The sequence below is a fragment of the Pygoscelis adeliae genome, unplaced genomic scaffold (genome assembly GCF_000699105.1).
Source record: "Pygoscelis adeliae isolate BGI_AS28 unplaced genomic scaffold, ASM69910v1 Scaffold9, whole genome shotgun sequence".
Classification (NCBI taxonomy): Eukaryota; Metazoa; Chordata; class Aves; order Sphenisciformes; family Spheniscidae; genus Pygoscelis; species Pygoscelis adeliae.
Genome location: NW_008825557.1, coordinates 1836200 through 1861339, shown reverse-complemented (window position 1 = coordinate 1861339; position 25140 = coordinate 1836200). Strand labels below are relative to the sequence as shown.

The 25140-nt window shown below is 37.4% G+C and overlaps 1 protein-coding gene across 1 annotated transcript in view; it reads right to left on the bottom strand.

Moving 5' to 3' along the window:
* Nucleotides 1-25140, bottom strand: part of CADPS2 (Ca++-dependent secretion activator 2) — a 307048-nt gene that overhangs the window by 70769 nt on the left and 211139 nt on the right. The window contains exons 14-17 of the mRNA XM_009332287.1: nucleotides 21386-21487; nucleotides 15724-15787; nucleotides 10993-11116; nucleotides 8381-8401 (exon numbers count right to left, since the gene is read on the bottom strand). Of these exons, the coding sequence (XP_009330562.1) occupies nucleotides 8381-8401; nucleotides 10993-11116; nucleotides 15724-15787; nucleotides 21386-21487 (311 nt within the window). The remainder of the gene's footprint in view (nucleotides 1-8380; nucleotides 8402-10992; nucleotides 11117-15723; nucleotides 15788-21385; nucleotides 21488-25140) is intronic.

Below are 25140 nucleotides of genomic sequence, written 5' to 3'. Positions count from 1 at the left end.
AATGAAAAGGTGACTGCCTCATGAACCGATAGAGCCTAGGGCCAGAAGGGACTGTCAGATCATCCAGTCTGACCTCCTGTGTCACACAGGTCAGGGAACTTCTCCCTGTTCCGCCTTTCTTGAGCCCATCAGTATGGCTCAGATCTAACATCAGTATGTCTAAAACCTAACTTAAGCTTGCTTTCCAGAAGAGAGTTTATCCTTGAAGATAAATGTACAATTCATCTCTCTCTTTTTCTCCCCAGCATGTAAGCTGCTAACCGTGTGTATTTAATTTCTCATTGGTATTTGCTGAGCACAGGAATCTGCTGATTAAAGAGGGGATTCTTCTCCTCAGGTGTGAGTACAGTGCAGCTGGGAGGCACCTGTCTCTGGCCTGCCAGTCTTTCCCCCATGGCACAGCATATATCCCTTACTGGTTTTGCCTGTCCAGTATTTCATCCTTCCTCCTTTTCTTCCAACAAGCATATCCAGACCAAGATGCTCAGGAGAGCCAACCCGTCTCCAGGCCAGAGGACCTCCCACAGACCAGTGGCAGGGATACTGGAAAAAAGGCAAGTAGTTGTGTGACACTCGAGAATGGCTGCTCCCTTGGATCATCACGTCCCTCCACAGTCAAGGACTCTGAGAGGTTCACAGCCCTGGTGGGCCTACAGGTGCCTCCTCATACAGCCAGCTAGATGGGGCTGGAGACTTCTGTGATATTGCAGCTTAGGAGTTGGTCAAGCTCATTTTATGCCAAACTGCAACAGAACATCCAGTTTGCATTTTGATCCTTCGTGTAAGACAATTGGCATTTGTTTAAATTTTCATCAGCACTGTTGCCCTGGTCGCTGGCAGCACTCAGCTGTTGTGCTGTGTAACATTAATGCTACCAGCATTCAAGCCTGGAGAAAGTGCAAGATGTCTACTAATGGCGGCGTCTGACCATCAACTAGGTCATTTCTATGCATGTGCCAGAATTAGACCCACAGGAGAGCAGATAACGCGATGACTGCTTGCTGTCAAACGCCTTCCCGGATGCGCTGCACACACAGCAGTGCATGGCCTGAGCAAGTTCGGGAGATTCTGAAGGAATATTGCCTGTTTGGATATTGTGCAGAGGGACCTAAATCTTACGTGCTTCTTTCCAAATCCAATTGTAGTGCACTGGGCCTAAATGAGCTATCCTTTATTCTATACCAGCTCTCTTGCCAAGGAATCTGACTGATTCACTCCAAATAGGAGCCTGGGAGTGAACTCATACTGATGCAGAGGGGATGACAGGGAAGCCCTGCAGTAAAACAGGCCATAATATAATTTGATAATATAGATACATCATAATTTGAGCTGTATGGAGCCAACTCTGCTCCAGTAGGGCCCATTAATTTGGACTTTTTGACATGTGAAACCAGCAAGATTGCTTCTAGACTTGTATCAAAAGCAGTACAAACATCAATAAACTGGGGCTAACATGTTACTAGACCTGAACCGACTCTCCAGAGTTAATCCACAACTGGGATAATCCACCCACAGATAATTTCAATTTGACTGTGGTGGATTTTCTTGCGAATTCTCACAGAATTAATTCTGCATGAAAAGTAAGGAGTGGACATCTGGGAGGACATTCTATATTCTTCTGATTAAAAAAAATTCTAGCCTTATATAAATAATGGAATTTAGCTTTAATTATGAAGTTGAAACCAGTCTTCCCGTAATTGCTTTCTAAGAATTCAATAGGATTTTAAATTCTAGGGACAAAAAAAAATTAAAAATTAATTACCATTATTACCTACGTACAGAGAGATTATGAGATTTGCAGAATGAGTTTACATCTCCTAGTCTATAACCTATCATTTTATAAAGTGGGTCACACTCAATGTTTTCAGGTTTTTAAAATTTATCATAGTATTCAATGGAATTACCTTCATGGGACAATCACAGTTTTTTTTTTTTTAAAAAGGAAATCTTTTGGCTCATGTGAAGCTGGAAAAAAATGAAACAATAAATTTGAAGAGGTAAAAGCAAAATGAAAAAGGCAGAGATGAAAAGAAATCTCAATTTTTGATTACTGATCAATGGCACCTGATTTATGATTCTTTGTATTCTAGTTTTGGCAACACAGATACTAGCAGTCGGTATTTTCTTCCTTTCCCTTACTTCTAATTTCTCTTCAAAAGGGGAAAGAACTAATGTTCTCAGTACTTTCTGTTCCTGTAGAATAAAACTCAGAGGTAACAAACATGGCAAACTGAAGAGCTCCATAATGAAGGGACCTGAATAACTGACATCCTAGACTGAGAGAAAACTGGCACTTGAAAGCACAGACTTAGTAACAAGGGTTTTTAAAAAAATCTAATAATTTTAAAAGTCTGAATTTTAGGGAGTTACTGAAAGATGATGTCCTGGTTTCAGCAGGGGTAGAGTTAATTTCCTTCCTAGTAGCTGGTACAGTGCTGTGTTTTGGATTTAGGATGGGAACAAAATTGATAAGGCACCGATGTTTTAGTTGTTGCTAGGTAGTGCTTACACTAGTCAAGGACTTTTCAGTTTCTCATGCTCTACCAACTGAGAAGGCTGGAGGTGCACAAGAAGCTGGGAGGGGACACAGCCAGGACAGCTGACCCAAACTGGCCAAAGGGATATTCCATACCATGGGACGTCATGCTCAGTATATAAAGCTGGGGGAAGAAGAAGGAAGGGGGGGACATTTGGAATGATGGCGTTTGTCTTCCCAAGTAACCGTTACGCGTGATGGAGCCCTGCTTTCCTGGAGATGGCTGAACACCTGCCTGCCGATGGGAAGGAGTGAATGAATTCCTTGTTTTGCTTTGCTTGCGTGCGCGGCTTTTGCTTTACCTATTAAACTGTCTTTATCTCAACCCACGAGTTTTCTCACTTTTACCCTTCCAATTCTCTCCCCCATCCCACTGCGGGGGGAGTGAGCGAGCGGCTGCGTGGTGCTCAGTTGCCAACTGAGGTTAAACCATGACAGATGACAATAGCAAATCTAATGGTGGCATGTAAGGAGGAGGGAAAAGTAATGTTGACAATTATTAACTTCTTTAAAACAAATTTTGAAGAAATGACTAATTGAGGACATAGAATGAACAGAAAACAGAATAAAATGTACCACAGATTTGCAAAGGTAGGTCGCACTAGACTTGTGCAGTAGCTTTTCTTGATAGGATATTTTCTTAGAAAAGAAATTCAGTAGATCTCATCTGTTCTGACTTTGCTAAAGCATTGGATACTGTGCCTCATGGGAAAACTACCAGTTAAGCTGAAGAAAATGAGGATTAAAAATGAAACTATGTCTTGGATAAAGAAGCTGCCTTGAGGCAAAGGCAATGGGTAATGTTGAGAAACAGCGAAGAAAGATTTCTTGAGGAATCCTTGAAGATCCATCTTAGGGCTGAGCTTCCTTAATATTTTCGCCAATGACTTCAGAATAAATATTAGGAGTGCACTGATGACAATGTTGTAAAACACTGGCAATAGACAGCAGGGTCAAAATGCAGTAACAAGAATTGGATAATTCCAAAGAATGAGAGAGAGAAACAAAATTTAATACTTTAAGAGGGAGGGCAATACATTTTGACACATGAACAGCAAAAAACATTTACTATAAACTGGGAACTCATCAGCTGGAAATGATCAAAACTCTGAAGACTGGATTGAATTAACCTTTCACAGAATGGCTGTGTGCCACAAGCATGATATACACATGAAAAGACAAGTGTTCCTTGAGTATATTAGATTAAGTGTTTCTGGTATAATAGTACTACTAGTACTGTGTAAGGCATCTCATGGGGATGACTGCACAGTTCTGGTCACCAATGTTCAAGAAGGCGGAGTTCAAAGTTTAATAGAGAAAGGCTCCTAAGATGATACAAATGAAGAACAGGAGGCTAAAACTCTGAGACAAGGTGATGAAAGCCTAGGTTGTATAAAACAATTGTCTAAAAATGCATCATAGGGTGAAGAGGAATTGGAGATGATGAAATGCTAATGAAGGAGGGAGCTATCCTTCATTACCCTTCATTAGGGATATAGGACAAGGTTAGCATGCTAAAAACTAGGAACTAATTTGACTGTAAGGTGATTCCTACACCTATAGAGCAAACAGGACTTGAAATGGCCTTCTCGTGGGTGAAGCAGGGGGTGGAAAAGGGGAAGAGCAGTGACAAAGACTGACTCAGCCCAGCTGTTAAGAGAGGATGTGGGTGCCTTTACAAAGGAGGTATCAGGACGTGTCCAGGGGTTCTTTTCCAGACCTCTCTTCCAAAATTGAAATCAGGGATATTTGCCCATATCCTCTTCTTTCCATTTAGTTGCACAACAGAGACCAAGAAGGTGGTATGCTGCTGTGCAACGCATTCGTTTTTGTTTGTTCAGTGAAATGAACATGCATGGAGAGCTTTAATCAAGTCCTCTCCAGGTACAATGACTCTCTCCACTTGCCTTCTCAGTTTCAATAATGTTTGTAGTGTTCTTCTTTTTAAGTCAGATAGATCCTTCTGAGCCTTGAGGGCATTTACATACTACCCTTCCTTTAGAAACTTGTATGTAATGAGTATGTTAACGATCGATGTCCTTTAAAAAACAGCAAACTGTTGAGTTGCTCCTGACCTTCTATTGTATGGAGTTAACAGTTATTCAGCCTTTGGCAGTCTGTTTGATAGAAACAAATATTGGGATGACAACTGTGATTTGTCTTTGAGCAATTGCACACTACACAGTAACTATTTGCTCTGAATTTAATCTAATTTATTCTCATTCCTTTTATTAAAACTGATTGGCAGAAGGAGCCCAGTATATTCAGTTACTACAGACTTTTAAAAATAATGAGTTAAAAGACAACTACTTAATAACTCAAATCTTTACAACCTGTCTATTGCCTCAGAAATGAATATCTACGGACAACGACAGATACTGCCCTGTTCGCTTCACAGCCATTTACCACTTTAATCCCTAACCCAGTCCCTTTTTTCCTCCACAGCAAGGTAAAGCCCTTGTGCTGAAAAATGTATTTACATGTAAGTTTCTATCGCTTAGGCAATTACAGCAGCCCTGGCAGAGTCCATTACTCCTCAGCCACTCAGATTTCAAATAAATTTAAATGGGGAAACCCATTCATTTCTGAGAAGGAATAAATAAAGTATTTTATTACTCTCTGTGTGTGTTAATGGATGTGTATAAAGTATAAGTAAAAAATATGAATTCTGTATAAGGAAGGCCATCTTTTTTGAAGGAGAGAAAACAGGTGAGGGAGGCATACAAATTTCTATAAGCTGTTCATTGGAAGCTATGCAAAATGCATCTGAAGAATGCTATTTCTCTCTGGCTTCAGCATCTAGCAGGTCCAGTTATGTTCAACATTATCTATAGGAAGAGTTAACTCAAGTTAAATCCTGAATAAGACAGGAAAATATGCCATACCCAAAATGATCTAAAAAGTACTTTCAGGTAGCGAAGTCTCAAAGGCAGCATGTGCTGAAATGAAAATGGTTTATACTTAAAAAGAGATTTTCACATATTGATGCTGTGATCATCCCGTTGAAAAATTATAAACCCTTGCTGCAAACTGCAAGGGCATTATATGAGAGTTCTTAGACATAGTTCAAAATTGTAATAGGAGGTTTGCTGCTGTTTTCCCATAACGGCAATTATACTGACTGAACAGATTAGCTACTCCATGAGAATTTCAGCTGTACACGTCATAAGGAATGGCATGCTGAACCCTGTATAATTGTCATTGCAAATGTATTTTTTATTGAAAAAAGCTGTTCTATATTCAGAATAGTACAACGACATGGGAGTGCTAAATAAAATGTCATCCTGACTGCAGACAAATCCTGTTGATACAAGTGCTGCTTATACCACTGTGTCTGCCATTAAGAAAGTAACCACTGTCTTCTGGGAAAGCATTCAGAGTCTTGTTCAATTGAGACTGTGCAAATGAGAGCTCTTGGGGAATAGACCTGGAAACCTGGCAACCACACTGCTGAAAAAGGATTCTCGCAACAAAAAGAATTTGCATGTTCACCTCTGTATTACCTAACAAGGACACTCCTGCAATTCAAGACTCTGTATACAGTATCTAGTGCACAAGTTAAAGGGTAAATAATAGTTATCAATAAATAGTTTTTCCTTATTTTCCACGACAATGCAATATATGGTATTAGGGCTAAGCATACGGTACGTCAAGTTCATGATGAAATCTGTAGGAGTTTAGCTAGCGACACCAACAGGAGCAGGATTTGGCCCTGTTAGCCAGGTGAAAATATAATTTCATTGGGATTCCTTTCAGCTGCTTCATCTTTTGCATCAGAGAAATGCGTTCAATGGGACACAAAACTCTGGTGGAACACAGTCTATTTACTCCATTCAATAAAATTAATTTTTTCTGAATTGTCTGATTAATTTTCAGCTGCATTTTTAGTCAGAAGCGGAATTTAATTAAGCAATTGAATTATAAACACAGCCTATAAACCTCTAGCTTCACCTAACTCATACAGTGAATTTCCATTTACTGTATGTGATAAACTTTCCTCTCATCCATTCTCTAATATAGTTATTTGCCAGGTCACTTAAGGGACAGCTTTACTATCCTATCTTAAGAACATGGCAATAATTTATTTCAAAGTGTGCATAAACCTAATGTAAAATGACTGAAATCAGGTACAGACTTTCTTTTTTTTCTGTTCTTGTAACTGTCATCTGTGTTTAATGGTCTGTATTTCTGACATAATGAGCCTGAGAAAAAATAAGAATAGCAAGCATGTGGCACAAAGAAGATTTGTACTTGAGGTGATGCACATTATATAAAAGTGTACAGCTGAGGTTTTAGACCACAAAGGTCAAAGGACACAAACTCTAAAATGAGTTTTCTCATTTCACAAATTAATTTTGACATTTTTCTAAATTTCTAATTTGAAGAGATATTTTCTTCAATACCTATAGGCATAAAAATACTAAATGGAATATTTGTGCTATCTAGCTTTAGGTATCTTACCTAGTAGGGAAACTTTCTTAGGGTGCATATGTATTTGATGGCATGAGATTGGTCCTTTCACAGAGATATTGTTGAAGGAGCGTCCAAGTACTCTGAATCACCTGCTTAATGAACCTCTCCCTGTTGATCAGAGGGGATCAGGAGATTACCTGATCAACGTGAGCTTGTATCAATTCATTCTAACAGGTTGTGGCATGAATGCCCATACCACCAATGCATCGTCTGCTCTCTTTTTTAACAATTCCAAACAGAGCTCTTCTATTTCCAGGGCATTTAAAGCTTTCACGTGAAAACCAGTGGAAGTTTTGGGAACCAATGGAATTTTTTGAATCTTCAGTTATGAACAATGACTTTAAAGGTTGCATGAAAGTAGTTCAAAAGGGAGCTCTTTGCCAGTGAGGGGCTTGAAGGGAGAAAGATGATCTATTTTTGGAGGAACAGCTTCCTTAGCCAGTAAACAAGCAAAAAATACTAGCGAATTATAAAAACTAGTTTTTTTCAAGTCATCACCCCAGTCTGTCTTTCCAAATGGAAAATGATTTCATCCTGAGAAAGCTACCAGCTCAGTGCCCGTTCCCATAACTGTGGTTGATATTTGTGGAAACCCCACAAAGCATCATGATCATTGATGCTTCCATTGGGTCTGTGTGTACGTCTTTAAAAAAGGTAAGACAAAGTAGTGCATGCATATATTTCAAAGTATATGCACAATCCCTCATACTTCTATGCAGCCAATACTACTCAGCCACAAATACTACTTCAGCTATGCTCTTTTTATGATCACTCTGTTAAATATTTGGATATAAGCACTCAAAAAACCTCTCTGCACTATTGGAGAATATACAACATATCAGCTTCATGAAATGAGGAACACAAAGAACTACCACCCTCCCAAAACTCTGCTGTAACTAGAAAAATAAACATACCACTAAACAAAGCTGTATCAGAGAAATGTAAAACCAGCTTTACAAAATTAGTTCTATCAAGATCTTCGTCAATAAATCCAGCATTCCCATTAAAAAATGGAGACCATTTTTGCCGATGACTATGAAATTACATTTCTCTAAATACACAAACTGATTTTGAATTTAACAGCCAAGCTTTTCTGCATCACTTCGTTACACCTCTTTCACAGAAACTACAATTGCATCATATTCCAAATTATAAAATTATCTAAATTGCTAATAAATATGCACATCATAGTTAAGTATCAGTGTAAATGAAGAATGCATGGACTATACTACTACATCAATATGAGTTTTAATGTTCACACCTGTTCTGGTCAATATCTTGGTATTGTTGAAATCAACAAAAATAATAGAACAACAGACACAACACACTACATCTGTACTACATGCAGACATGCACACAAATAGTAATCACCTGAGTCCTTTTCTGCTGTTGCTAAATATAAAACAAACAAAAAAAGAGAGAAGAAAAACATCGTTACAGAGATGTAACTATTTTAATTTCATTAGGATGGACTAAATAGCAAATAAGGAGTTAAAATCTTAAAATCTTGAGTATAGCAGTGAGAGTCCTGACAATCAGCTCATCCAAGTGATGGGTTTTGTCAGCTGAGGGACAAATGGTGTATGTGTTTAGGTAGTATATTTTTATTTACCAGTTCTATATAGTCTCTATTTCAGACTTACTGGCTGAGTTTGCATCCATACTGTGCCTGGGAATTTAGAAACATAAATAACAGTAAAAAAATACAAGAACGTAAGAATACAAGAATATTATTTTTGTTAGAGCCCTCTTTGCATCTCTGCTTTTTAGGCAGTTACTATTGGTCTATAGCTGATATTATCATGCAATAGTTGCATTTTGACTGACTGATATGATGTTGTTCACTGAAGAAATATTCAAAGAATAGGACAAAAATCCCCAAAATGTATGACAGTTACATTTGAGGACATCGGTAATGTTATAAAGATAATGATTATATGCTTTCTGTATGCAATTTGAGGAGTAACCAATTAAAGCAAATACTAACATGAATTACTTTCAAGAGAAGAACATAATTTCAGTGCACAGATACAATAATGCTCCCATAAACCTAAAGAAGCAGAATGGAACCTATTGCTGAAAACTATTACATTTATATTGGTAAAAATGTAGCATATTTGTAATGAACAGAGTATAGAAAGAGACCAATACAGGTCTCATTGCTACTGAAAATCAATGTGTTTAATTTTCTGATGTTGTGATGCTGGAGCCCTTCACTTTCAAATAGTACTCTATTCTCAGAAAAGTACTCAACCTATTTCTTGTTGAGGTACTAGACTTCTATATGCAATTATCTATTGTGTTTTGGGTTTACAATTACATGACTGTAAAACTACTTACAGAAATCTAGTTGTGTTTCAATCAAAAGAATAAATCCAAAAAGACATTTGCAAGTCAAAATATGCCATGGGATGGACGGCAGTTTTATGTGCTGTTCCAGCTTACTGCAGTGTTAACCGTGTGCATATTTTAAAGTGCAAAATTTGCTACTTGCAGTGGAACTGCCACAATTGTCTAGGATATAGTTAAAAATCCTGGGCAAAGGTGTATTTACATCACTGTAAAAAACTTTTCCAATCCAATTTAGTGTCAGTGAGTTTAGATATCTTTTGCATGCTTTTGTCATCTTTCAAAAATGTTTCAATTTTTATACCCATTATTTCAACAGGTTTGCTAAAAGACTGAAATACTGAACATTAAAAAATCCCCTTTATGAATACAGAAAGAGAAAAACTAAGGAAAACAGTTATTTTTGCTTTGTTGTTTTCCAGAATAGATTTAATATTCATCCTTCTTTCTTTAACGCAACATGATATCATAATTAATTATGATAAACTGGTTACTAAGATGGTTTCATGTTGTTACTCCCATGATATAATACTGGTTGCTATAGTGATGAGATGGGTTTTTTGTTAATCACTTGTGAGATTGGTTAACTCATGTTTTTCAGAGAATTTGAGCAGAAATGGAAAAAAGGAAAAAAGTTGGCTTTATTATATATATATATATAAAAATGAGGCTTCTTCATTTTGTTTCTATGATAACTATTTCTTCTAGTGTATTGCTAGAAATACATGCTATGGAAACACATACTATGCATAAAAAAGGGATTTTTTTAAAGCAGAATTCATCCTTCATATATTTTCCTGTTAATTGACTCTACCTCCAAAAGAACAGTTATATAGATGTACACACACTGTTTTCTACTCCTGAATATATCTGTACAGGTATATCTCAAGCTTTCTGCACTTTATGGAGAATAACAGATGGGTCTTGACAAGGCATTTGACTCTTATTACTTCCTTTTTGTTCTACATAAGGTTTACAAATATTAAAATGACATTGTGTATCCTAGCCAATTTTTTTGAGCAAACTCTTAGTTCATTTCATGGTATACATTCTAGAACATACATAAATTCCAGAAAAAATGCTGTTTACCATCAGATCTAGTATTTTGTCCCATTAGTTCATCCAGGAAATCAGGATGTAATTAAGGTTTTAATCATCAGATTATTATTATACATCTGACAACACAACAGCAAAAATAAATAACACTTATCTATCTGTCTGCCTTATACATACATCAGAAAGGCATCTATACCCAGAGTTTTCAAGTTGCAAGGTACTGTTACTGCTAATAAGGAAAGAATTTCCTGTCAGTAGTTTAATTACTAGAAATAGTTAGATAAATAAAAAATAACCCATAAACAACCTTTTAGATTTATGGAGAACTCAAAAGTAAGAACAAAGGGCAACTTAAATTAAGAAGTCCTAGTCTTCCATTCAAACAGGGTCCCAGGAGGCATATTAAAGCAATGAATAGGAAAAAGCTCCATAGTTCACCAGCTGAGATTTTAATGAGACATTTCCCCTTGCTGTGGTAGGGGTTTGTTCAGGAAAGGGAAAAGGCTGCTCACAGAATATTCAGTTAATAGGCATTGTTGGCTTTTACAGCCACTTTGGCAGTTGATTGCTGTACTAACCTTCTATTTTGGCATATTCTGTAAGTCGAGTGTAATTGATCAAGGCAGCCTTCTCCAGACATTTTCTAACCACTTTCTTCACCTCTTCTGCTGGTATGGGAGTGGCAATATCTTTCATTAAAACCTGTGTCAGAGACAATTATACCGCTTGGTTACACTCATTACCCAAAACCCAAGGGAAAAGGATAAAAGTACCCTAAAGTTACTACAGATCTGATAATGATTAAAGGCAGAAATCAAAAAGGAACTATTTCAGCTGGTGGAACTAGATATTTGTCTTTGAAGGTTTCTGTTCAACCCTGGTTTGACTGCCTATATGGTATTTATAAACAATACCCCTACTGTTTGGCATCTTGCAGCATGCCAGTCAGTCTTCATTTGGGTGACACCAAGACCAGTATAACAAGAGCATTCCATAGATGGGCTGGATCATAGTGTCCACTAAAGATGCGGATGTGGAAATGTGTTTGGTTCTCACCTGTGGAAAAGCTTCCACCATTGCATAACCATTGACTCTTCAACAGTGTAAAGGAGAAACTGTGAACACCACCATCAGAGCTAGCTAATACCAACTTGCTTTTCTTCCTTCATAAAGTTATTCAAATGCAGCATGTCCTTGCTGTGAAAAACAGTTATCTATAGTATGCAGGGAAAACATTGAACTTCTGGCGGAATATTTTATTATGGACAAGTAGAAGAACAGATCATATAAAGCTTTTCAAAACCTGCCAGTTTTTAAAGTCTATTAATTTTTAAAATATTGGACTTTGATAAAATGGATCACCTGTTGCAAGTGAGGTAAACTGAGAATATATAACTCTTTATATGAATGCAACATTATATACTCTGGATTACTATAAAAAATGGAATAAATATTGTTAATAATGCACTTGCATTTTCACTTTAATTCTATACTCCATTAACTTTCAACAGGTAGGTGTAAACAAAACTCAATATGTTTCTACCACATCTTAATGTAAACAGTAAAATTTCAGATAACTCACAACCTTTTAAAAATACTTCTCCAGTGGATCCCCAGACAAGCTTATAAAACATATCTAAAAACTACCGTTAAAGGGAGGAAGGAAGAGATATGGTCTGGGAAGGGATATGGTAGAAAAGAATGAGGTTCAGCAACAGAGAAGCTATTAGGAAGATGTCCTGGTTTCGGCAGGGATAGAGTTAATTTCCTTCCTAGTAGCTGGTACAGTGCTGTGTTTTGGATTTAGGGTGAGAACAATGTTGATAACACACCAATGTTTTAGTTGTTGCTAGGTAGTGCTTACACTAGTCAAGGACTTTCCAGCTTCCCATGCTCTACCGACACAAAAGGCTGGGGGTGCACAAGAAGCTGGGACAGCTCAATTAAGCTCTCCTAGCAGGCAGGCTGGATATAGTCCAATGTCATTTTGATAGGAACCTTCCACACAGGGGAACCAAGGGCCAAAAATCCTGTTTCAGATTATCTGATCTGAAACTTCTTTGATAATCTCTTCCAGGCACAATTCCTTTTTTCTTCCCCGCCCCACCCCCCCCTTCTTTTACAGTGGAGATTGCGTGTTTATGTCTGTGTGGGAATACACTTTTGTTTTCCAGTTGGTTATAATAAGTAAAGCTGATGAACCAGTTCAGAAACAGCTGATCAGACTAAGCCTATTATTTATTTTTATTTAATATTGGCTGTCAGGAAATCTATCACAGAAAAAAAAATCCATCTAATTCTTTACCAAAGCATGGGCATCTGTCTTCATGAAGACACCTCTTCTCTGAATTATAAACAAGCTCTGGGCAACTGGACTGACTAAATGAAGTGCTGTTTGCTTACTTACACTATATGTTACTTTCCAGATAGCAACTTTAGCTGATGAATAAGAATTAGAAAACTCTGGGGACAGTTAGCTCATCTTCCATTGGAGTAATTAATTATTTCTTGAGCAAATCTTTTATTTACATAGAAACAGGTAATGATAGCCATGACAAGCTTGTTTATTATTTTATGCATCTCTAACCAGATTAATGTCTAAGATTTCTGCAGGGAGAAAATTTAGTGAAACTTGGGTGTTATGATTGCTGTAACTACAGGACTATAGGAACCAGCAATTTTAAAAGCTTTTCTCTGAGAAATGAAAGAATGAAATCCCTGAGAAGTTCTCCTGTGCACATGTCATTGTACATAGTCATTTACAACACAATGTGTATCTATACGTTTTAATTTAGCAGTGCATAGGACTTTTTGGCATTTAAAATGCTAGAATAACATACTGTATTTTATGAGGTACAATATAGTTTTAGTGTTCTGTTAAATCTTCCAAACAAGTCAAATGGAGTTAATAAGCATTGGTTTTAATGCATTTTTGACTTTTTTAAGGCAGTTACTGTGTTTTGTTCCAAATATCTTGGCAAAATTTCTTATTAAAAAGAAGTTTTTTAAAGCAAAGTATTTGTTTATTGGTGCAAGCAAAGCAATGTTGGTGCAGAAATCCAAAATGAGAGTGCTCCCTACCCAGTTGAGCTCTTTAAGGGCAGGTAGACCATTAGAGGAATTTTAAGCAGAGGGAACAATAGTAGGCCAGTTTGTAGGAGCAAGGCTGATACATGCATAGCTATTATTAGAGTATTATAATATAAGAATATAATTGTATTGCAAAGTTATTCCTTTAAGGAGCAAGTCGATATGATAGGAAAAAGCCTCTGCATGTCTTTTTGTAAAGTGTATTTGCCTGAAAGTAAATGAGGAACTTAATTTTTTCTTCACTAGAAGTAATTAAGGTTTTTTCATGTGCAGAAACGGGCTTTACTAAAACTGACTTTGTGCTTGTCCTGGTTTCGGCAGGGATAGAGTTAATTTCCTTCCTAGTAGCTGGTACAGTGCTGTGTTCTGGATTTAGGGTGAGAACAATGTTGATAACACACCAATGTTTTAGTTGTTGCTAGGTAGTGCTTACACTAGTCAAGGACTTTCCAGCTTCCCATGCTCTACCGACACAAGAAGCTGGGAGGGGGCACAGCCAGGACAGCTGACCCAAACTGACCAAAGGGACATTCCCTACCATGTGACGTCATGCTCAGCATATAAAGCTGGGGGAAGAAGAAGGAAGGGGGGAACATTTGGAGTGATGGTGTTTGTCTTCCCAAGTAACTGTTACGCGTGATGGAGCCCTGCTTTCCTGGAGATGGCTGAACACCTGCCTGCCCATGGGAAGGAGTGAATGAATTCCTTGTTTTGCTTTGCTTGCGTGCACGGCTTTTGCTTTACCTATTAAACTGTCTTTATCACAACCCATGGGTTTTCTCACTTTTCCCCTTCTGATTCTCTCCCCCATCCCACTGGGGGGGAGTGAGCGAGCGGCTGCGTGGTGCTTAGTTGCCAACTGAGGTTAAACCACGACAGAAGATATTGTTGCAAAGCAGACTTCTTCCATTACTTGCACACACATATGACATATCTACCTTTCTTAACTTGCTTCTTTCTAATGAATAACTTCTGGGTTATCAACAAGTGAAAATACAGTATTTGAAACCTTTTATTCTGGATCTGATTGCCAACTGAGGTTAAACCACGACAGAAGATATTGTTGCAAAGCAGACTTCTTCCATTACTTGCACACACATATGACATATCTACCTTTCTTAACTTGCTTCTTTCTAATGAATAACTTCTGGGTTATCAACAAGTGAAAATACAGTATTTGAAACCTTTTATTCTGGATCTGATTTTTTTTCAAAATTTTCAACACAGGTAAAATAAAATGTTTTTAACCCATTTTGCATCCACAAGTATAGGCATGCACATTTATTCCCAGTCAAGACTGACAACGGTGTTGCTTGAGCACCAGATAGCGTACCATTACCATTCATAACAGCAGGAACACCGAGCAGAAATGGCTGTTTCATATAACACAAAGGAGTCTACACAGCACTACGATCACTGAGATTGTAAGTGAAAGAAAACGTATATACTCAGACTCTCTACGTGTTTTTGAATATGGCAGAGGTTTTCTAAGGCAGAACCTCTATCCATGGAGTGTTCTGCAGTGCAGAACAACTGACACTCCCCGGGACCAGACCTCTCAGATTTTGGCAAAGCTACACAGACTGGGAACTAAGCTTTTTTTGAATTCATACCTTCATTGGGCTCCTGCTGATACAATTCCTCTGGAATCTCTGCTGGAATTTAAAGTTCTCTTTCCTCAGAGATGACTGAGATGTTTTTACCATTACAAGGTCTTCTCCCTTCCAGTCAATACAAGAGGATTTGCCGAGCAGGAGTTTACATTTATAGCTGCCCATGTCAGTTTTGCTGCATATAGGTTTTTCTTCTGAAATTGACTCAGATTATGCATTTATGGAAGATTATTTGGATTATATAGAAGCTTTTTAATGTTACATATCAGTATAGACAACTTCAGCAGCATAGAAGTCATAGAAAGCAGGGAAGGGGGGGTGTAGAGTAGACTTGTACTGCTTTAGAGGCAATGCTGGGTAATTGTTAAATTATAAAGAAACAGAGAGTCACTACAGTGGCTTGAAGTGCAAGACCAATAAATAAGTCCTACAGAAAACAGCTGTTTGCCTGTGTGGAAGACATTGAGAAAAAAACCTCCCAGTGAACAATTAAAACCAGTAGTAAAATATCTGAGAAGACATGACTCTGCTTTCAGTAGCCTGAATGCAAAAGACAAATGCAGGCTTAGTACTCAAGCAGAATTTAAAATATGTTCTCAAACTTACCCTTTCAAGTAATGAAAGTGTGGCTTTTAAAGCTCCTTCAGGACGTCCAAAAGGGAAACAGTATCTTAAAAAGTAAAAAAAAATGAAAAAGAAAAAAGAGGAAGAGGAAATGATCAGAATTATAATACCTAAGTGAGGAATTTACTTTGAGACGTAAATGTACACAACTTGCATTAAATTATGTTAGCAGAAGACTCCCATACACAAAGTACCAATGAAAGCAGAAGGCCTCTTCAGTAGTGTACCATGGAGCATATACATAGTACAGCAGTATCAGCCCACCAGCAGCTCAGGCCTAAATACAGAAAAAATACAAAAGGCAACAAGCATCACTTCCACCTTCTCAACTATGAAGGATATTTAACGGTCTCCGACGAGCTTACTTGTCATCTTCCTGGAAAGAGGTACTATTTCTCATGTAGCCATGACAGCTACTGGAGCTGTGAAGTAGCACTCTGTATACTATATCTTGTTTTAATATTGGATTAAGATAAGGATATAATGTCAGATATTTAAGTTTCTAGAGATATATGGGAATAAAAATGCCTGCAGATATTCCATAATCTTTCCTATATATCATAAATAGCTTGGAAAAGCATTTTATGTTATCTTAAATTTTATCAGCTAAAACTTAAACCATACCCACTTCTGTCTTGATACTTCTAAAATAATGCAAATTTAAAAAGTGATCCCATTCATAGCTTTGTTTTTAATTTTTGTCTACTGAATGATCCAATATATCAGCTCAATGAGACTACAGTGCTCAGGCAATTGTACCCTCTGTTAATCCTGTCTATAAAATCTGGCTGGGATATCCCCAATTGGAAAAAGGATTTTTTACTTTGCTGAGATGATGCTTTTCTTATTATTACTCACTGAGAATGGTAGCCTCATATTCTAATGTTTTCCAATAACAAAATCTTTTCTAATGATAAAGATTCAGACCAGTGAATTTTAGATATACATTTTGGTCAACCAAAATAAAGCCCTGTAAATGAGGTCAAAAAAGGATTTCCTGCAGCGAGAATTCCAGTATTTGCTTTGCCTCATTTTGTTTCTTTCCTACTGTAGGGCTAACAATTTTCGGGGACGTGTTAACAAATTAGCAAAGCAGATTTAATGACCTTTAGGCGTGTCCTGGTTTTGGCAGGGATAGAGTTAATTTCCTTCCTAGTAGCTGGTACAGTGCTGTGTTTTGGATTTAGGGGGGAGTGAGCAAGGGGCTGTGTGGTGCTTAGTTGCTGGCTGACGTTAAACCACGACAAGGCGTTAAGTCATCTTAAAACAGAACACATCTTTAGTCGTTTTGTCTCCTCCTCCCTTTTCAGTATATTTCCACAATCCTTGACTTGTCTTTCCCACTGTTTATTCCTATCAACCTCTAAAGGTAGTTTTTGCATAAATTCACTTATTTCTTGATGATACTTAATATTTCAAATCAAAGACTTCCTTCCAGGTATGTTCTGCAATGTTATGTTCCAGGTATGTTACGTAAATAACATAACAAGCTTCCAAACCCCAACCCGTTTTAAGTTCATGATGCAGACAGAAGTCCCACAGTAGAATAGGGATTACTCAGTTTATTGCAGAGACAATATGTATGAGTACAACATGGGCAGCAAGCTTATGTGTGCAATTAGTGCAAGGAGCTTCTGACAGAGAAGAGTTGTTTTCTTGAGATAAGCAGCTTAAAGAAAAGGAAATGTTCACAATAGAGGCCTAAAGGGACACTCAGCAGTCCCGCCTCTGTGCTGCTGAAGAGGCAGGGAAGCAGCATCTTGCTGGCAAGGAGAAATTCAATCTCTTAGATAAAACCCCCATGGCAGCCGATTTCACACTGTCTGGCTGTGGCAAAGATGCTCCCACAGCTGAGGGGATCTTTAAGGATAGGGAGACGTAGATGGTGACAGTGGTCAATTCAATTATTAGACATATGGACAATCGGGTCTGTGACATCCAAGAGTAAGTTAGTTGCTGGGTACAAAGGCAGTGGACCTCAGGACATGTTTTTATAAGTTACCTAGAGGAGAATAGAGAAGGAGCAGCACTCATGGTCTACATTAGTACCAGCAACATACAGAAGTGTAGAAGGAAGACTTCAGAGATTAAATTCACACAGCCAGGCAAGAGGTTAAAGTCCAAGACCCTCATGGCAGCTTTCTCTGAAATATTGGCTCTTCCACATTTGCTGCCTGAGAGGCAGGCAGAGATGTGGAGTCTCAGTGGGTAGGTAAGATGACCGAGAGGAAAGCTTGAAGTACCTTAAGAACTGGGAAATAGTTTAGATGAGAGCCACCAGCACGGGATGGGCAGACTGCATCTTAATCATAATGGAACCAGGCTGATAGCAATGAAAATTAAAATTAAAAAGACCATAGGGGAGTATTAAAACTGGAAGCTGCGGGTTAGCTGACAGGAATGGGAGACAATCTGTTTCAGATGGGTGTGACGTAGTCACCTAAGTGGACATAGCAAATGTTCAGTGCACCTCTAAAAAGGCAGGAAGAGAAATACAGTCTTCAGTTAAATTGTCTACAGACAGCTGACCAGTGCATGCAATGCAAAGCAATGGAGCGAGGGCAAAGCTTAGAAAAGCTCTGACATATTACGGAATTAAAAAAAAGTGCTTGAAAGTCTGTACCACTGACCCCCTAGTTAGGATGATTAGGAAATGTTAAGTGACATTAGAGGAGCTACAAATTGATGACAAACAGCAAGAGATTTCAACTATACACATGTACACTTGATCAATGTCTCATTAGGATGAGATATAATGATATTTTGGGACACAGTTTTGAATTGCTTCCTTGGACAGCTAATTTAGGACCCACAAGAAAAGATGCTATTCTGGATTTGGTCTCAAATGTGAACAGGACATAGTTTGACAGGTGCAGAGCAGGAGAGGTGCTCTGTAGTAGTGATCATAAAATAATAAAATTTAATAATGTAGCAAAAGAGAACAGGCAAAAAAAATTCAGTACATGTACATTCAGTACATGTATATTCAATTTCAAGAATGGGAACTATGAAAAAATGAAGAACTTGAAAAACAAAAGCCAAAACCTTAAAGGAGCAATCAAAAAAGCAAGAACCTACAAGCAGCCTGAGGGAAAATTGAAAAAGTAGGAGCCAAGTCAAATGCATGCCACAATTAAAAAAAAAAGTGGTCAAAAAACTAAACAAAAAACCCTCTATGTGACTCCATGAGAAAGACAAAGAGGTTATTGTAGAGAATCTGGCATTTAAAAACTGTAAAACATGGAGGACATGAAAGCCTCTAAAATATTGTAGGGCACGCGTAAAGAGCATGGATGCTCAAACTGACAGTAAAAAGAACAGCGGAAGCAGGAAGCCAGCTTGGGAGATGGTGGGACTGCCCGGTGACTGCCCGGAATACAGGGCACTCAGGGACAGTAAGGTCAAAGCAGAGAAAGTGCATGCTTTGCATCCATCTTTACTGCTGAATGTATTTTTCAAAATATTCAGCATTTCACAGTTATCACAGCAATTTTGATGGATTGAAATATGGAGTAGTTTTAATACCAACCTTTCTTAAGAAAGCAATCTCACAGCCAAGGTTATTCTGTGTTAATTAATGATACAGGTGTTCTTATTACATTATTTGAGTCTAGGTTTTCTTTTAAAGTCTAATACCAATTCTTTATCAGGATGTCCTATATTGTGACTTTATATGCTTTATACATTCAGATTCCAGGGCACTATTGATTCTTCCTTCTACCAGTATTATGCCAGTATCCTCGTTATGATCCAGACATTCCACCTATTTTTTTTTTTTTTATTTCTAACATTTGCTCAGAGAAAGATATAATAATTGCTCTTCACCTGGCAGAGCACTGTTTGTCTACCTTAATTAAACAGGATTTTAAGGCAAACCTTAGAGTCCTCTGAAGGATGGAGGCATTCATCTTTGAATGACACATTTAATTGCTCTCAAGGAGGAGTTTCTAACATTGTTTGAATTCCCTCAAAACCCACCAAGACTGAGGCAGAAAGATCCTATGGTCACTGATATAGCCCAAGCTCATCAACATACTCTAGTGTGTAGGTAAGCAGACATGATGGGTTTTACCTTTATTTGTTCCAACTCAAATTTAGACATTATTATACATTTTTTAATTAGCGTCATGCACGTGAAGGGCTGAAGGTGAACAGAATTATTCCAAAGATGCCTAGCCTCTCTTCTTGTTCCCCCATCTCCCTCCTATCTCTGAACATACTCAGAAGACTTCTGCTGTTTCAATATTCTTTGGGCCACAGCTACTCTCACTGACTGTGTATGAGTAAAAGTACCTATATTCATTGGAAATTACAGCAATTGTGTTTCTACTGTAAACTTGACAGGATATGGTCATAAGTATGCCAATCACAGGCCAGAGGTCTTCTCCCAGCTCCAATACTCCTTCATTTTTTTTTTTTTGTAGCAAACATGAGAAGATTGTCACAGAAACAAGTTTTCCTTCCCCCTGCAGATTTGTCAGTACTCTTCCCCTGCCTTTCCAAGACCTGGGTAGGAAGCACTCTGTCCTATGCTGCTCTGTATCGCTTCTCTGGCAAGAGCTATTTAATCCTATGGAAGACAGGAAACAGGAAATGTGTCAGAGAAGAATCTTTAAAGGAAATAAAGGAAGGGATCATCATTTTTTCCCAAAAGGAATACCCTCCAAGGAGAATCCTAGCTCTCTTTAGTTTAATACAGAGATGAAGTCCCAAGTGAAGACTGCTACGTCCTCTGTGTTCAACGCCCCCCCCCGTAAACCTAGTTATGAACATGACATATACCAGTGAATACTAGACACTTACCTCATCAAACCAGAGGGGCATCCAACAAACTTACAGCCAGCCTTGCCAAACGAAAGAAAGCTGTTTCACACAGCACTATTTAAACTGTGGAACTGGTTGTCGTAAGGTGACACAGAGACAAAAAATGTCTATAAATATATTCTAAAAAAGGATTAGATTGACAGAATGATGGCATATAGGTTGGCTTAGTGTGATAAACTAACAGATTTGGTGGTCTGCATGCCATCTTTATGCTAAGCTTCATAAACCATCAATTGCTAGAAAATAGAAGGAAATATCACTCCAAGTTTGCTCTGTTTCTTGTACTCCTTCCCTAAACATCTTCTACTGGTATTGACAGTCCTTACATATGACAAACTCTTTACTGAGGATGACAGACCTTAGCTGATTTGGAAAGATAAGTATATCATGAAACCAAGAAAATTACATTAGACGTCTAGAAAAGTTTTGGCTGCCATCTATCAAAGATGTTCTCTACTCATATGATTTTTCTGATCAGTACTAATCCAGAAATTGCGATGGCTCAGCCATTTTCATTCAGACAATTTGCTTAGTTAGAGTTACAGAAAGCTTAAAGTTTAAAAGGATTGACAAAAATCAGATTCTTGCACAATCTTTTCTACCACAAAAAAATACAACTCACATGATACACAAATTTTAAGCACAATCACTTGTGTAAATAAATTATTCCATATTTAATATATGGAATAATTTTATATCAAAAATTCTTTGCAGGTAGACTATTTTATTTTCACTCCACTTGTTCAAGACCAAAATTGAACACCATGAGAAAATTCTTCCAGAAAAAATTTAGTATTCATTGAATAAATTATACACTCACCTGAAATGGCTTATTTGGTTTTCTAAAAGGGAGGAAAGTCTGTCCTTAATTTCCTCAAACCTTTCTTTCTCTTCAACAGATACTGTTCCAATTCCATCTGGCCTGTAATAGTAAATATTTAATAATTGTTGATATCTCTTCACGCTGATTCCTCTTTGAGCAGTGATCTTTATTTTTAAAGCTTTCAGTTAACATGCATGCTAACTCCTTTGCCCTTTCCCATTGCCTTGAAGGATAAACAGTAACTTGTGAATATAGTTAAAGAACAGACTGCAACTAGACAAACAATTTAACATTTGAGCTGAACTTTTAAATTCAGGTCCTAAGTTTCTACCTGATCCCAATGTAAACACAAGGTAGCATATATTTCTCCCAAATCATTCCCAAAGATATATAATATCCTTTCTCAAGAAAATGAGTACTACTGGCACAATAGAGGGGCGAGGGGCCTACTTGGATCTTGTTGAATTTAAACTCCTTGAATCTTCCAGATATTTTTCCAGAGGCACAATATGGCTGAAAGTGATTTTAAAATAAACGTGGGAGGCACACTACAGTGAGAAAAGCCAGAGCAGGCAACACCTAGGAATCCCCCTGCTTAGAGTGAGTATAGATTTTTGATCCCCCATCCCATACTGACAAATAGCAGCATGTAAACAAGCCTTCCATATAAATATAGCATAAAGGATGCAACAAATAAATAGTCTTTAAAAAACAAAAGCACTGGCATTTTCTTAAACATCAAATTTAAGTGCCAATAATTAATAATAAGGGTTGTATTAAGTATGTTAAGCACACGCTTCAAGTCTTAGCCTAAAGGTGTTATTAATGTATTTATATTAAAATAAAGACAAAATTAAAGAAATTTAAATACACATTTCTCAAATGGTATTTTTGCCATGCAGTCACAACTTCCCCACATACAGCATACTTTAAAAAGAAGTATCCGAAAACTTCCTGCTACTCTCTTAACTTCCAGCTCCAGGGTAACAAAACAGCTACTGCTTCCCACCTGAGTTTACTACCCTGACACTAAGTGTGGATGCAACTTGTACATCCTCCAGAGCCTCTAAAACTGCATCTCAATGTTTCTAGAACTGAGAAAATTGTAGTAAAATGACATAAAGAAAGACAACATTGTTTTGCTAAATTGTTAGTTTAACTTTCTCCACTATACTTAAATCTAGGAGGGATAAGTTGCTACCTGGTCATGACATAAACAATGCTTTCACCCCTTAAATCACTTATATTTGTGATCTGTCAAGTCAAGGTGGAAAGAATGCCTGACTTTAAATAATTGTGAAGACAACAATAAAAATCAGATATGGTGGAGATATGAGTAACTAGGCACATCAATATACTATTGTATAAATTTGATGTGAAAGAGCAAATAACTTATCTTCTCTCTTTTGATGGATGCCAGGATACTTTACCTCAGCCTTCTGACAGATGGAACGGGTTCAAATTTAAGCAAATTGCACTGTCTGATTTCATTGTCAGGAGAGATCGTGCTCTGGAGTGATAAAGCAAACAGTTCTGTCATATTAAACCTCGCTAAGGCATGTCATATATATGACAGAAAAGACCTAGGGGTCCAGATAACAGTAAGTGAAAAAGGTGAGCCAGTAGGATGTCATATCTGTCAACCTGCACTAAGGCTAGGATCACTACGTACCAGGGACCTGTCATTTCACTGAGTTTGTTGTCATAAAGAACCTTGCTGACAACACCTAAAATTTTCAGAACTGTTAAATATATTTTCCGTGGATGTTTGGACAGAAGCAAATGTCCCAGAAGAAAAAGAAAGTACACAAAAAGGTGTTAGAAAAATGTACCATCTATAGCACTGAAAACCTCATCTCTTGAAAACATGCTTTTAGAAAACAGCACAAACTCTGAATCATTATTTTGTTTCTTCCTGTTAGCCTTATTGCAACAAGCAGAATATAAAAATGCATTTTCACAACACAGTTCTGAGACACATATTGTGCTAGTTATCATTTTTTGTTACTCTTGGGAATGTCTATCTACTTCTGAGAAAAAAGAATCCACAGAAAAAAGAATTTGACTTTGAGATGAGCTGAGATTGAAAAAATAGATAAATCGTTTCAAAATTCCCACTCATTTTGTCTACTAGATCTTTTTCTTTAATTGCTTTAAAGACGGAATAAAACAAAATAGCACTGTTTTGAGCTGGTTATTTTTATTTACAAATTACTGTGCCTGCCAAGAAAATCAGACTCAAGCAGTCATTCGGTTTTCAAAGGTTGAAGTCATCCATAAACTATGCAAAAACTATTTTGCAACTAAAACCAACAACAAATGTGTCTCTCCTACTATCCCAAATGTTATGGATAGTGGTTTGGACTTGATTTTTCAATTCAAAACCAGTATTCAGCTTTCTTGTTGCAGCCTGAGACCTCGCTTTCAAGAATTAAGCCAAGAAAAGTGATGGACTGTCTTAAGAAGAATTTTCATTTTAACATTATCTTCTCAAGAAGGTAAAGGGAGAGTGAACTTTCCTTTCCTCCACATTCTTTTCCTCCTTATTCTTCACAGCTGCTTTTGGGATTAGAGAACTAGGTGAAACAGTGAACACTCAAAACCTGAGTAGCCTTTTCTCTCTCACTTATACTAGTTTTCCATTTTTTGAGAACTCTGTCGATTGGATTTGGATTGGCCTGTCTTGTCTGCTTGTATCACAGTCTAACTGGCATAGATGTAATGTAGTCTCTGGTCACATCTCAAATTGTTTAATTCACTCAGACTTAAATATCAGAAGAGATTTGAAATAAATACCTCATAAATTAGAGCTAGTAAATTCAAGTGGGAAGTAGCTGTTCAACCATAAGACACTTAAATAATGACACCAAAAATATAGGCTGACCAGATTTTTAAAGAAACTTTTACTGTGACAATCTTGCAAGATTGCTGTCCTGATGGCAGTTACTCTAGGGAAGCTGATTGATTAGGTGGTGGATTTAGGTTTTCCTTTGGGAATGGACTGTTCTTCCTCACTTGATATAATCCTTCAAGGCTTGGAGTACCCTCTAGAAATATTTTGATGTCTAGAGGTCTTAAAACCTGTAATAATTTGCAGAGGTCACTTGATGCATTGTAGGATTAAAGATTCTTGTCTTGAATAGCTATGGCACGTGAGATAAAAATGGTATTCCAGTTCCAATGGGAATTAGATATGATGGACGCTGGGTTGACTGTAGATTGTTTCCAGCCCTCAACTTTGGAAACAGCTTCTCCTAGTGGCCTCTCAGAGAGTGAACTGTTACCTTAAGCAAGACTGTTTTGTTGAGACAGCCTTGCAAAATACTAACTGAACATGACTGACTTTTCTTTTTTCCTCTGGAACGTTGTTGATACTGGTGCTTTTTGCATATTTGTATACTTTACAAATGTTTAAGTCTTTTCAATAAGCTTTCCTCATTAAAAACATAGACCATCACTTTGGCCTGTCATGAAAAAAAAGAGTATGAGGAGAGGAATGCACAGATTGATATTCTAACACGCACACACACATGCATAGATGAAAACAGTAAGGCTGACCAAAAGAATCTGCCAGAGAAAGATGAGAAATTACAATGAAAAACAAAATACAAGAAAAATACTTCAACCAAGGTCTTACTTCAAGACATTTATATAATAAACTACATTTCAAGGGCATAGGAAAAACAAAAAACTTAAATGTCATCTGGGCTCCTAGAAACAAATTGTTTTAGAAGACTTCAGTGCTTTCTAAG